The sequence below is a fragment of the Trachemys scripta genome, chromosome 8, assembly GCF_013100865.1.
Source record: "Trachemys scripta elegans isolate TJP31775 chromosome 8, CAS_Tse_1.0, whole genome shotgun sequence".
Classification (NCBI taxonomy): Eukaryota; Metazoa; Chordata; order Testudines; family Emydidae; genus Trachemys; species Trachemys scripta.
The window spans coordinates 4,111,974-4,126,647 of NC_048305.1; the positions used below are offsets into that span (position 1 = coordinate 4,111,974).

The 14,674-nt window shown below is 57.7% G+C and overlaps 1 protein-coding gene across 1 annotated transcript in view; it reads right to left on the minus strand.

Moving 5' to 3' along the window:
- Positions 1-620: 620 nt before the first annotated feature.
- LARP1 (La ribonucleoprotein 1, translational regulator) overlaps positions 621-14,674 on the minus strand; it is a 70,856-nt gene continuing 56,802 nt past the window's right edge. Inside the window, 13 exon segments of the mRNA XM_034779719.1 lie at positions 621-1,020; positions 2,637-2,764; positions 3,549-3,658; positions 4,000-4,144; positions 4,933-5,084; positions 5,403-5,509; positions 5,678-5,883; positions 7,589-7,712; positions 11,142-11,495; positions 12,046-12,215; positions 12,784-12,958; positions 13,342-13,486; positions 14,406-14,568. Of these exon segments, the coding sequence (XP_034635610.1) occupies positions 799-1,020; positions 2,637-2,764; positions 3,549-3,658; positions 4,000-4,144; positions 4,933-5,084; positions 5,403-5,509; positions 5,678-5,883; positions 7,589-7,712; positions 11,142-11,495; positions 12,046-12,215; positions 12,784-12,958; positions 13,342-13,486; positions 14,406-14,568 (2,201 nt within the window). The 3' untranslated portion in view covers positions 621-798.

Sequence of the window (14,674 nt, forward strand, 5' to 3'; positions counted from 1 at the left end):
TTTGTGGTTTTCAAAGGGAGAGGAAGAGAAAGCTCCTTCTAGTGCGGTCAGCGTTCCTGCACGAGCCTGCAGATCCCATCCTCGCTGTCCTCGCACAGAAAGGTTGAATGAGCCCATCGCGATGCCTGGTCAAGGTCCTTTGGTTGACTTCCAATTGTCCATGATGGAAGGGTGAGTTGGGTGGAGGGAAATGGAGCTGGCAGGAGGAGGGGCAAATACAATCAAGTCTTTTTGTATCGGTTGGGTTTGTGTTTTTAAAACGCATCCTTGTATTCGGAATGGGTGAAGTCAGCCGGGTCAGGGACGTCGGGGTGCCAGAGGCCGACTCGACACGGAACCTCGTAGCTTTTCGAGTAGGCTGCATAGCTGATCTGAAGGGGTGCGTGTCCGGAGGGAGGGGGGGTGGGAGAGGAGGGGCTGCGTAGCGCAGAGTGATTTTGGTAAATCCAGACGAACTTCTATCAATAATTTAAAACTTGATATATATATATAATAAAAAAAATATCTCCCCCTTCCCAACCCACCCAGAAAGAAGCTAAGACATGAAAGTGGGGGCGGAGGGGGTCCAGCTCCAGTCAGTGACAGACAGCAAGCAAAGGATCCTTTTTGGATTGCGATTGTCTTGTTTTCCCGCCACAAGAGAGGTCGTGTGCGTTGAAGTTTGCCCCAGCAGCCTATTCTTGGACACCCACATTCCGACTCCCCCTCTGTCCCTCCCCACCGCACTTCTCCCCTCCCCCAGTCCAACTCCCCACCAACCCACCCCTTCCCCCATAGGAAGCAGAAGCTCCAGCTTCTCTACTTCCCCAGTGTTTGAGATGCCACAGCCGCTGTGGCAAGGGCATGGTGGCTCAGGTTTTTGGCATCCTCTCTCGCAGGCTGGCTGGACGAGGCATGGGCTTGGCTGGATGGGGACTGGCTGACCGGTTTGCTGGAAGACTGGGAGGGGTAGCGCTTCCTTCCATCTCCTCCTGACATGGACGGGAATCGCTTGTGACCACCTTCCTCTCCCATGGGTGGCTGAAAGAGAAACGTCCCTGGCATCAGAGCAGCCATCTCAAAGCAAGTCACCCCCATGCCCACGGTCTTGCCTCCACCGCCCCCTCGCACCCGTGTTCTGCACCTGTCGTCACCAGGGAAGCCCCATCGACGGTTGCAAGAGCCCTCCCTGGATCCCAGGGAACAAGGGGGGTGGGGAGGCTAACCTTAGCCCAGCCTCCCCATCCACTCACGCAGGTGCTCAGGGGGAGGGCTGCACTCCGACTGCATTAGGGAGCCAGAGGGAAGAATTCTTGTGGGGCAAACTGGCTTCAGGCCCAGGCGGATCCTTGGCTGGGGGAAGTTTTCGCTCTCCCCTTCTTGTTATAATCCTGATTCCTCTCCCCAGGAGGCAGCAGCTCGAGCTGCTTTTGCTTCCTGCTGAGTCATGACAGCGAGCAAATCATTTGCGCTTCCCCACACGGAGTCCCACTGGGATGCGGCCTGCTCTACATTCGCTGACGGTTCCAACCCACCACCGCCCAGATTCATCCCCCAAGAGCATGCAGGGAAGGCATAGGGGCCTCCGGCGAAGGCTCCCCCTCTCTGCCCAGCCTCTCTCAGCAGAGTACAGTTCAGCAGTCCAGTGCAGGCCAGGGAACCAGCTCAGACTACCAAACCTGGCTCCACCAAGCAAGCCAGCTAACTTGGTGCTGTGTTTTAATCGTGGACACAATGGGGAGGAAAAATACTAACCTGTCTCCCTGGGGACAGGGTGGTTAATAGAGTAAATGTTTGTACAAACGGGCTTAACCCGGCTCCCAATATGCAAACCTAGTGGTCCCTTGTTTCTCGGAGGTGGAACCCTCAGGAGCACTAGGCAGGTACAGAAGGGTAACTGATCTCCTATCGGAGAGGCCTGTGCTAACCCCCGAGGGCTGAGTAACGTGCCAGCGGGGCAGGGTTAGCTTTCCTGGCTCCACCATACCAGGCAGGCCCCTCTCTTCCCTTATCTAAGGCTGGCTGTTCTGTCCTGCCCCGCCTCTAACACCCACACACTATCTGTGCGGCAACCTCCTGCCCAGCCCCCCCTTTGAAATAAAGTTCATCTGAAATTCTCTCTCCTATCTCCTGCCCGTGACGCTTCACTTGCCTGTGCTGCCGGCCCCTAGACTGTCGCTGTATCAGACTGCACTCAAGCTCAGCTGCTCCTAAAGTCACTGACTCATTGTCAGAGATCTAGGGTGAAAATGCCACCTCACCGTAACCCAGTCACAGCGTGTGGGGGAGCGTCCCCCGGCCTCCCCCACGCAGCCCGGCTACAAAAGAGCACATGGGATCAAAGCAAGGCCCATGCTTCTCTCCAGCAGGGAAGCACTTCACAGCTGTTCAGACCCAGGGAAGCAAAACAAAGTTGAATATTATTCCCATGGAGACCGAGTAGCCAAGAAACAGCCCTGTATTCAGGGGGCCCTTCGACACAGAAACCAAGGGGGAATGTTTGTATTCCCCCACCCAGCTGCAATGGCCTGAACACAACACTAGGGGTCACTGCCGAGCTAAACCTGGCCCCTGCTCTAGGGGAAGTGGTCACGGATTGGGAGTGTGTGTGAGTGTGAGTGTGTGAGAGAGAGAGATCAGCCGCAGCGCCTACTCACGTCCACTCGGAAGTCCTCGAGGCGCCTGAACTTGCTGAGGTATTCTTGCAGCTTGCGATCGATGTCCAGATTTTTGGCTTTGGAATATTTTAAGTAGGCCCAAAACTTTTCCAGCCCATAGAGCTGCCCTGTTACGAGACACAAAGCTACAGACGTCAAGAGCTGTCCACGAAGGGCCCCCCCAGAGCCTAACGAGCACTCTCCACCCGCCCCGGCCGAACACGGACACTATGCGAATGGGCCTCTCACAGGCTCACGGATACCCTGGACTTCTGCCAAGGACACGCAGGGGATTGCCTGTAACCACGTGGCACCACCTCATTGGGTGCGGAGACTCCTCAATAGACCCTTTGGGCCTGGTGCGGCGACCGCGTGGCACCAAGAGTGTCTCTTGACATGAAGTCGCAGAGGAGGGGCTGCCTGCTTTCCACACACGGAGGTCACCTTGGCCTGTCACTCCCTAGGCCAGCAGGGGCTGTGAGCACAGCAAAGCCGGCATGGCTGAACCATGGGAGAGGAGAAGATCCCTCTCACTACTGGGTGACTAGCTCTGGGTGCAGGCTGTCCTGTTCAGTCGGCGGGTTGGGTCACTGCAAGCCCTCAAGAGAAACCCTGAAGGACCTGGTCCCACAAGAAGAGTGAATCTGGAGAACATCTACTATGGCCTATTTCCATCAACCTTCCCAGCGCCAGGCCCCTCAGCAACCTCTGTGTCCCGAACAGCCAGAACCCTCAGTGACTCCGGGCCCAATGTGCTCTACTCCGCACAGCCCTTGGACGGTCACAGCTGTCGCCATTACCACAGTAAACCCGGAGCATGACCGGACTTCCCAGAGGAAGCCCCTAGGCAGCCAGTCACAGAGAGCAGGGCTGGATGATAAGATTCAAGGAGCGGCTGAAGGAACCACCTACCAGCTTCATAATCCTTGATGGTTTCTTCTTGGAAATCCTTAAATATGTCCGGTCGGAATTTCTTCTCCAGCCCGTAGCTGTAGTATCTGAAAAGGCACTCCAGGCCATACCTGCAGAACCAGCAGCTCGTGTGAGAAGCCTAAGTCAGAGCAGGGCTCCTGGACCCAGCCCAGTGTCAACAGGGAATGACGCCATCTCTCAGGGCTGGGAACACTCCCGAGGGACACACCACAGCTAATACCTTGCTTCTGCGTGAGGTGGCGCGTGAGCGTTTCTCCCGTTCCTTCCCCAACGTCACACCCGCTCTCTCTGCTCTAAGACCAGCCGACGTTTACTCCCCAGCCCCAGGATGGGCCCACCCACTCATGCTCTCTCACCCCTTAAAGTGAACGCAGCCTCCCATCCCAACTCACAGCACAGGTGCCCATACCCACATCGGCCACTGCCCTACCTGTATCCCTCCTTCCCATCTTCCAGTGCCAGCTGCTTGAATTCCTCGTACATTTTCTTGTTAAAGTGATCTCGGAGGAAAAACGACCAGAACCGGAAGAGCGTGTTCATCTCCTGGGACTGACCAATGCCCAGTCGTTTCCGCTCTGTTTGGGGGGAGAAGGAAGGCAATTACTTTGGGTTCCAACGGGTAGAATACCCCTGCCTTGGAGAGCGTGTTCAGGAGCAGGGGCATATGGATGAGGTGGTAAGATGTCCTGGATAAGCTTACAAGGGCATCCAGCCCTAAATGTAATCCCCCACTTAAGAACGGCCACACTGGGTCAGACCAACAGACCATTTAGCCCAGTGTCCTGTCTTCCGACAGTGGCCAGTGCCAGGTGCCCCAGAGGGAATGAACAGAACAAGTAATCAAGCGATCCATCCTGTCACCCATTCCCAGCTTCTGGCAAACAGAGGCTAGGTACACCATCCCTGCCCATCCTGGCTAATAGCCATTGATGGACCGATCCTCCATGAATTTATCTAGTTCTTTTTGGAACCCGGTTATAGTTTTGGCCTTCACAATATCCCCTGGCAAGGAGTTCCACAGGTTGATTGTGCTGCCAGTTGGTGTAAGTTCCACAAAGTCAGTTCTCTCTGCGTGCATGGAGACGGGATGCTAGCTACCGGTAACCCAGAGCCCCCCTTAGTTTACAATGCAGGGTCAAGGAGGGTTATGTTTGGCTTGTCCGTTCCATGTCCCTGCCCTGACTTAGGCAGCAGCGGAGTCTATTGTGTCAGTGCAGAGAGCACAGCAGCAGGACGATATGCTCACCCGTGACCCGTGTAGCTAAGGTGTGTGGCTGCAAAGGGGGTACCCCCACCCTCTGCTAGGCAGAGCGAGAGCTCCGGCAGCCCAGGTGCGAGCTCCGCGGGGCCTCCCCCAACCCACCATTAAGGCAGCGCCGACGGTACTTGTGATACACATGTTGCGTGAAGCCGTTCTCCTTGAGCAGCTCGTGGGAAGGATGCTGGAACTTGGGCAGCGACTGAGGGGTGCAGCCGTAGCTCCCGACGGCAGGGGTTCCTTCCGAGGGGCTGGAGCTGAGCACAAGACACACCAATCAAACCCCCTTTGGTTTAGCGTCTCACATGCGTTTAGCTACTCTGTGTGACACAGACAGGGGACTGTTCTCTTCCTTCCCTTCTAATGGAGCCCCAACCCCGTCACCAACCCTCCTGCAAGAGGCAGCTCCGCTGGACGAGCGGGCTATAGAGGGAAGAGCCCTCTAACCCGGCGGACCGCCATGCTTCTCGGGCCAGAGGGTGCTGGGGCTGCACGAGGGGCAGACGGCTCCTTGGTCGTCAGCTCTACGGGTCTGTCTCTGGCCCCTTCCCATCCTCGTCTGCCCTTCTGAATACCTGATGGAGGCAGTGCGAGGCCTGTGCTCCCGGGAATCCATCACCCAGCCCACATGGCATTCCATGGGGGGGTTCGAACTGTGCCGCGTCTTCCTCTTCCGGGGGGTCTGCAAGAGACAACGGCGTAAGTGTCTTTTCTCCTGGGTTGACCCCTTCTCCCCCCCACCCCACTCCTGCGGCCACCCCAGACAGGAAGCAGGAGTCCCAAGCCCCTCCTGGGTAGCTGAAAGCACTGTCACCCGCACACGCAGCCTGAGCCCCCCAGGACATCTCACCTTGGCATCTATCGTCCTGCTCTCCTTCACCACTGGGTAGAACCGGGGCGTCTGCGTTGGGTCTTTCAGCTGAGGCGTGCGAGGGGTCCGGGGGGTCCTGGCGTTGCGATAGTTGGGCGATTCTGGCACAGTGGTTGGCAGAGATCGGGCGATGGTTGAAGGCTCCGGGACTCCGAATAGCTTATTGGCCAAAGCGTCGGTAGGAACTGCAGGAAGGAGAGGGGGATGGGAACAGCCCCCAGAAACCAGCTCACTGGTTGTACTTGGAACCGCGTAGCAGAGATCTCTCCCTCCGAAGCCTGTTCAGGAGATGGACCAGACACGCAAGCTGCTATCCCCTGCGCCTGGAGGAGCAACCTGCAGTTCTGACCTTTCACCAAACGCCTCCAGAAAAACAACACCAAGCGTCAGGGACGAGGCCGCTACGACCAAGCTGCAGCCGCCTCGGGTGGAAAGCTGGGAAGAACCACGTGGGGCTAAGAAGAGCACCCGCAGTTATGGGACTAGGGCTCTATGGTTCTGTCCATCTCCTGCGGCAGAGCAGCGTCTCACCAGCTGGGACCAGGGAGAACCCCCTTCCAAGTGAGCGCCCCGTACGCACGCACCCACCCAGGAGACCCCCATCTACCCCTTCCCCGGCCAGGACACTGAACCAGCTGCACCACCAACCTGGTCCCACACGCAGATTCCTTCATTTCATTCATAAGAAAGATACAGCCAGTAGATCTGACTGCGCAAATCACCTCCCTCGGAGCAAGAGATGTCACCTGGCAGCATGACCCACAGGCGAGACCTGTTAGAGTCTCCTGCACCGCCTGGGAGACCCCTGAGTTTGAGCTCCCCCCTCTCCCGGGACCCCGAGCTGCTCCGCTCTGGGCGAGCTGCGCGGCTAGATGGGAGGAGGCGCGCTAGGCCCCGCCTCTATGGATAGACTCCTGGAGGGATTCTCGGCAGCATGCGCCGCCTCTGTCCCAATGGAGCTGGAGGGGAGGGGACACATGGCTCCTGGTCGAGGGAGCAGCAGTGCTTGAGCAGCTCCAGCCTGAGGAGTTGGGCGGCTGGTAACCACGGAGGGACCCGGGGCACTGAGCTCCACGCCGGGTCGCAGGCAGCTTGCTGGGAGGTGATCTAGGACACTCCCGATTTCATCGCCTTGCGCTGCAGACGTGACGGGTGGGACGACCAGTGCGGGACGATGGGGCAGTGGCCCCTCTGGTTCAGAGGGCCCCGAGCAGGACGGTTGGCGAGCACCCTCCCCCCACCTTCCCCTGGTGGGGTCCCTGGAGCACTACACTACGCCCTTATCCCGATCCCCGGCTCGGCAGCATGCCAGCCACAGCATGACCGAGGCCACCGTTCCAGGGGCTCCAGTTGCTCGGCCGGCAGGGGATGGGTCCCAGCTCGTTACCCACAGCACCAAGACACCCTGCTCAACAGAGTCACTCCAGGAGCTCCCCCCAGGGACAGCTACCAGGTCAAAGACACCCAGCTCTCCCCAGGCAGATCAGGCTCCAGCTATGGGAGCACTTCCCATCACTTAGGGACATCAGGTAAGGCTCATTCGGCAAACGTGCTAATGGCAGCACAATGCCACCGGCACCCAGGGCCGGCTTTAGGCCAATTCCCCGGAATCGGGCCCCGCGCCTTAGGCGCCTTTTTCATTTTTTTTACTCACCCGGCAGCGGTCTGGGTCTTCGGCAGCGGGGGGTCCTTCAGTGCCGCAGAAGACCCGGAGCGAGTGAAGGACCCCGCGCCGAAGACCCAGACCGCCGCCGGGTATTCGAATCGGGCCCCGCAGTTCCTAAAGCCGGCCCAGCCGGCCCCATCTCTCCTGGAGCAGGAACAGACAGCTTTATTCTCCAGGGCCAGAAGTAAGCTACACAAATATGTCCTTCATACCGCGTCTCTTACCTTGCTGGAATCGGGGGGGCCCAGGGGGGACTTCCTGGTTTGGATCGACAGGGGGCTCCGGGGTCAGAGTATCAAACTGCTCCCGGCTGATCATATTCACCTTCTTGAAGTTCTCAACTTCTTGCTGCATTTAGAGATAAAGAGGATGAGTAGCCAGACCAACTGCCCTGCCCGCGACAGGACGGTTCATCCCGCTTCAGCCGAGAGCCTCCTCTGGGGTTCCACGCTGGCCCTGAGCAGACACTTCATCTGTGGCTCACCTCAAATCAAGCTGTTCCCTCCCACTGCCAGCACAGCCTGGACATGCCCTCTCCCTGTGGGTAACTACTGCAGGGCCTGCCCGTTTAGACTGGGAGAGGGAATCAGACTCAGTCCATGACCTGCTTTTAAAGGGAGCCCCACCCCTTCGTGCTAGTGGCAGCTCCCAGCACCGTGGGGTATGGCTCACCCCTCTGCGCCATGGACAGGACGAGTGAACCCTTCCATTCTCTCCCTACACGAGCCATTTGTGCTGCCCCGTGCACCCCTCACCCTCGGCTAGCGCAGCTCCCTGGCATCTCCGACACTTCTGCTGTCCCAGTTATATTTTTCTGGGGACAGGAAAGGGAAACAGTCCCATGACAATGTCCTGCAGGGATGGGGCCGTCACTGTCTCATTGCTCTTAGCCAGCCCAACTCTCAATCCAACCTGGAGCTCTTCCAGAGCAGAGCCATGCTCATCTCTAGGAACGACGGCCTGGTGCCAGGGCACAAGCCTAGGCCGTGGGAGACCCAAGATTTGATTCCCAGCTCCGGACACTTCCTGGTGACCTTGAGCAAGGCACTTAAGCCTCTCTGTGCCTCAGTGCAATGGGGACCATACCAACACTTCCCTACCCTCTCGGGGGTGATGTGAGGATAAGTACATGAAAGCACTAGAAGACACTGGCATCACCACCCCCTTCCTCCTCCTTTCACACTCACCTACTTCTGTCACCTCTAGAACATCTTACAGCTCCCTTGGGCTCCAAGGTCATTCAGGGACCAGCCTCCCCCAGGCCTCCAGCGCCTTCTTCACCCCCCCAGCCCCTCTCCTCTCGAGGTACTTACACAGGCTGTGAGTGCTCCCAAGTGTCCCCCTCCACGCACCACTCGCTGCCCACTTACTATGTGAATCGGCCTATGGCTTCCCAAAGAGCAACTCCCTCAGGCCCTCTCCTCCTCACTCCCGCCCACTTCCGCCTCCTCATTCTCAGCTTCAATTTGCCCCCCACGGGACAGCTGTATTTCCCCGTCACGGTGTAGTACCAAGCACGGCTCCGCGTACGCCTGGGGAACCATCACAGACGTCCACGGCACTCAGTAAAACTGTTCTTCTACAACACACTGCAGTCTAAGGCCTTCTCGGGGGTTGGGGAGAGCGTGTTCTTATCCCGAGTGAGGTAACTTGGGTCAAAACAGCAGCGAAGACACAATACCTTGGCTTTTAAACTCCAAGTCAAGCCCACAGGGGAGCCTGGGTTGAACTTGAATTGCTACGGCCTGGTCTACACTACTGTCAGGTCAACATAAAGCAGCTTACACCAACCTACCTCTATCAGTGACTACACTACGGTGTTGCTCCCGCCGATGTAAGTCGCTCACTACACTGACCTGGTAACTCCACCTCCATGAGAGGGGTCCTGCTAAGGGTGATGTCGTTTGGGCGAGGCAGCGTCCGTGTAGACACTGCGTTGCTTACATCGCCTGTTGGCTGTCAGCCCCGCGTGGGGATCACAGCTGGAGCCCCGGGGCAAGGAGGCTCCAGCAGTCAGTGCCCCACACAGTTAAGTTGGTGGAAGTGCTAATGGGGACAATGCGCAGCCCCAGAGGGGCGTAGTGTGGACATGAACCACCGCAGTCATTACTGCGGTGGCCGTATGGCGACCTAACTTAAGGCGACTTAATTTTGTCCCAGAGACAAGGCCTGACTTGAGTCAAAAGCCAAGTTCCAGGGTCTTCCCTGCTATTTTAATCCCCGTTAGCTAACCCGAGTGAGAAACATACCCCCTTAGTGTAGTGGTTACCCGCCTTCGCAGGGCAGCTAGCTTTCGCTCCCTGAACGGTCTTGGAATCGGCTGCTCAGAACATGGCACTTCAGAGAGAACAGAGACCACCTATAAAGAGCCTGAGTCTCTGGAGATACAACAGGTCGTTGTGGCAATGAAAACAGAGCAAGGACCCAGCAACAGAGCAGGGGCTACGTGTGGGGGGGAGGGGTCACTGAAAAGCACTGTAACCAGTATTGTATTACCAGAGACGCGGTACGATCCTGAAATTAAAAATGCGACCACAACACAGACATAAGGGGACGCTTTAAACTGGCACCTCCTGACTTCTGAACAGCGCAGCCTCCACGCAGGAATTTTTTGGGGTGGAATGATCCTAACCTGGCGCCCGCGTGCATGGAGAGACGAGTGTGGGGCGTCTCTGACAGCTAACAGTACTCCCCCTGCTCCCCTGCTGGGAGGTGTCCGCTCCTCAGACTTCAGAGAGAAGCAGAAGCACTTTGCAGCTTGTTCTCCTCAGTCCCTCCCTTCCCAGTGTCTAGCTGCCTCTCCCTCAGCAATGTCACCCTGACTTTACCAGCTGCAGCTTGCAGGCGGTACTGTCACGTCTGCTTCCAATCTCGTTTCCACGGCCCAGAGTTCCTGGCTGCCAGGCCCCTAGCACGCTTGGAGGGCAAGCCCTAGAAAGGCTTACACACCGCCAGAGATTATATGATGCTCTACAAAGCCTGAAACAGACTCCAAGGTGCAGGCCACTGGCGCACGAGGAGGAAGACAGAACAGGGGATGGGAAAGAGTGAGTTTTATGGAGCGATTGGCCGATAAGGTCAGGGACTGTCAAGTACAGGAGGCTGCATGAGCAGACAGTGGGAGCAGCCCAAAGGAACGAGGACGGGACACGGTGAGAACAGAGGTGAAGCGAGGAGGAAATGAGGTAGTTTTGGGGGAGATGGCCCGTAGCACAGATCTGCTGCAGGTCGAGAAAGGAAGGGGGAGATATGGTCCAAGTGGCAGGAAGGGACGAGGAACTGGTGTGGCTGGCTGGCTCCCGGCCAACTGCACCCATCACTCTAACTAAAGCCATTTTCCCTCCCAGCTCTCGTGCTACCACGGGATGAAAGGGAGCCGGAGAGGGCTCTCCGGGGCATGCTCAGGGCCGAAGCTAGCCATACCGCTCCCTGTGACCCTGTTCGGCGGGTAGGAGTCCCAGATCCAGCACTGTCGGCTGGACGCCTTTCATGGGCACCATGCGATGCCCTCGCCCGCTCCTGTCTCAGGGCTCATCTGTGCAGAGCCACACTGATTTTCAACCAGTGCACAAGACAGCACGGTCGCGCCTGTTTCCGTCTGAACCAGGTTTATTTCGTTTAGCAGAAGCTGGTTAGGAAGAGGTTTAAATCCAAGTGAAAGACGCCAGCTACCCAAACTGAAGCGAGAGCGTGTCCCACGTTCGGTTCGCACTGGATTAACTAAGCCAGGAGTAGGGTCACTCAGACGCACACTGGGACACAGGTTCTAGCTCTCACCTTGATCTGCGAGTATTCAGGCTCAAACTGCTCCGTCCACAGGTCCTGCTCATAGTAATACAGCCCGTCATTGATGACCTTGGCTAGCTCAGAGCTCATTTTCGCCCTGGAGGTGTGATTGCCTGTGCGATCCCCCCCGGGGTGCCGGCGCAGGTAAGGAGGCGTCTGCGTCACAATCAGGATCTTGTTCACGTCCCTGTCGTCGATCTCGTAGTCCGAGTCCTCGTCCGACCAGTCGGTGAAAGTGTTCTTACGGCCGTCTATCTGCTCCATTTCCTCGTCAAACAGGAAGTCCAGCTCCTCAGGCTCGTCTTGGTCCTTCTGTTTCTGCGGCGCCTTCGACTCCTCCACTTTCTAAAGGCAAACGGAGGAGAGGAGGAGCTGGAGGCCCTGGGGGATGCAGCTAGGACTCTGGGAGAACAGACCCCGTGAGACTTGCTGGGTTTTCAGGTCAGGAGCCAGGGAGAACTGCACATTTCTGCCCTTGATAGTGAATACTGGTCCAGCAAGACCCTGGTGCTGACTCAGCACAGCACATGGAGTGACCCGGCTGTCCTAAAGGCAGCAGGCTCTGTGCTGCTGAAAGACCAGGCCCACCTTCAGCTCACTGCTTTTTCCTCTAGGCCACATGAAGCTGACGGCCCACGTTCAGCCAGGAACGGCTCATATCAGGCAGTGACTCCATGCTCTCAAGGCTGAACGGGATGGGGACAAGAGAGAACAGGGAAGCCACCCATGGGAGTCATGCCCCAGAAGCCACTCCAGTACTAAACCTGCACCTGACTCATTGCGAGAGCTGGCGAGACAACTGCCAGCAAAACCCAGCCAGTTCCCAGACACTGCCCAGCTCCGGTCCCACCCGGTGGCCTGCTACGGGGGGAGAGCCACACAGGCCGCACAGTACCTTGGGTCTGGCTGGGGAAGGCCGAGGCCTCTTCTTCACTTCAATCCACGTCTCTGAATCCAAGTCCGGTAAGCTGGCAGACAGGCCTTTGGGCATAGTCTTCAGGTTGCTGACCTCCTCCGTCTTAGTCGCCACAGGGCTGGCAGAGCGGGGAGAGCCGGGCGCAGATTCTAGATACATTTCGGGACAGACAAGGGTTTTATACATGGTATGCAAGTGTCTGCGCGTCCACCCACCCACGCAGGAAAGGACGGCCCCAGGGCAAGTAGCATGAGCTTGAGCGACTTCAAGGGTCTTATTCTCAAAAAACCTGGAAGGAAAGTCCCAGAGAAAGCTGCCACAGCAGCAAACACCAAGTCCAGAGAAGGGAAAGGCCTTGTAGCAAGGAAAGGCCTGCTAAAGGGAACCCTCTTACCAATGCAGGATTGCGCCGTATGTCGTATTCTCCATAGTTTGTCATGTCTAGATGGAAAGGCCGGAGATTTGAAAAGCCACTCAGGGAATCTGGACACTCATTCTCCATTGAGTTTAGAGAGCCCTGAGAAGTCTCAGCCCAAAGGGTCTCAGGTGCTTGGCCCCTCCTCCATCTTCAGTAGGACCCTTCCCGGGAGAGTCAGGGTCTCAACGGGACAAATTACCAAAAAAAGACATCCACCCTCTATTAATGCCATGAATTCGTGATGGCACTCGATAGCTACCCCCCCCAGTTACACACGCACCCCGACGCGCCCCTCTAACCTGTTTCCTTCTGGAAGCTCTGCCGGGGAACGAACTCGGGGCAGTTGATGAGCTGAGAGAAGTCCGTCTGCGTGTAGTCCGCCATGGGGGGGCCAGGGAGAGGCCATTTTTCTGGCTGCTCCTTTCTCCTGATCTTCTGGTCCACGATCTCCACCACCTTGCTGTCCTTCAGAGCCTGGAGACCAAGCCCCCCGAGCGGTGTTAACTCAGAGATGCCCCTCGAGGGGCAGCCGTGTACCCCAGCTTGGAGGCGAAGGCTGCCTTTGCAGGGAGATGGAGACAGAACCCCAGCGTCTGCGCCGGGGAGGGAGCAAGGTGCTCCCATTGGCTCACGTACCCTGAGGTTCCACCCAGTGGGGCAAGGCAGGAAGTCCGACTTGCTCGGCCTCACCTTGGGCAAGTCCCCCAACTGCCTCAGCATCTTCCCGGAGGTCAGCGGGAAAGCCGGGTTTGAGAGAATTGGGGACCGGACAGGAGGGGAGCGGGCGGAGCTGAGCTTAGCCTGGGAGCCGCGCGGACCAGCCCGTTCCCAGAGGCGACCCCGTCAGGAGCCCTCACCTTGACGATGAGGCCGACGTCCGTGGTCAGGGCCTGCACCCGGTGGAAGCTGGCGATCAAGGTGATGGGGAGGAAGCCTTCCGTGTCCATCTTGCGCCGCAGGAAGAAGTCCCGCTCCAGGTTGTCCACGCTGAAGTAGTACTCTCTGCACGGAGCACCGGCAGCAAAGGAGGGAGATGCAGACTATCACCGCCTTGCTCAGGCACCGCAGACCCCACGAGCCCCCTCCCGCTGGAAGCTCCAGCCTTTCCCGTGACAGCAGGCGTCCTGGGACCGTAGTGAGATGCTGGAAGCTGCCCTGTGTGGCCGCCAGCCGCATGAGGAGCTCGTTAGCGGCGCTGGGCAAAGCGGAGCTCAAGCGCAATCCCTGCCAGGGAAGTTACGTGACTCTCCGGTAGCGGCTCAGCTCTGAGGGGCGTATCAGTTCATGCATCTCCCCAAAAGAGGGCTGGACCCGAGGAAAGGCATCACCCCTGTACTTCGCTGGCCCCTCACCTCGACAGCCAGAGTCCTGCACCTGCAACCCGGCCTGCTCACAGCCAGACTGTTCGCTCTTGCTCGTATCCCAGGGTACCTGAAGGCCCCAACTCAGCCAGGGGTCCCGTCAGACTAGGTTCTGTGCACAGAGTCCCTGCCCCACAGAGTTTATTGTCTAAACAAAGATCATGGGTGGGCAAGAGACCCAGTTTACAGGTGGGGAATTGAGGGACTGAGAGTCAAGAGCCTTGTTCAAGGGAGTCTCTGGCAGAGCAGGGAACTGAGCCCAGGTCTGGAGTCAGTCCCATGCCCTAGCCACAAGCCGCACCCTTCTGGTTTCGGTAACTCCATGGCAGACAGAAGCATCGACTGCCAGGCTGTGGCAAGAACGTGGCTGCGTTCCCTCCTGAGGCAGCGTCTATTGAGTATCTCAGGTAAGTTGGGTACCACGTTTTGAGCCGATTTCGGCCCCCGTGCCGGCTCACGGAGCTTCTCTGCCCCACGTTACACCACGGCAAGAGAGGACAAATCCCAGTCCCTGGCTCTGCTGGCTAGGGTCGCCCCCAGTCCCCAGGGGAAGCACTTACATCTGCCGCTTGATGTAGTCCTTGAGCAGCTCCTGATCCACGCTGTACAGCTCCGTGCTGCTGACGTTATCGAAGTAGTAGGTGATGTTACTGGCGTACTTCTGGGTGCGCGAGCCGTCCGAGCTGTCGAATTTCCGGTAGCCATACTGGTAGTCAAAGTGCGCTGAGAGAGAGGAACAAAGGCAGGACTTTCAGGGGGGCACGTGACATCTATTGTCCCCGGGGCTTCATGATCTTCCTGAGGGTGTGGCATTGTGCTACAACCCAGG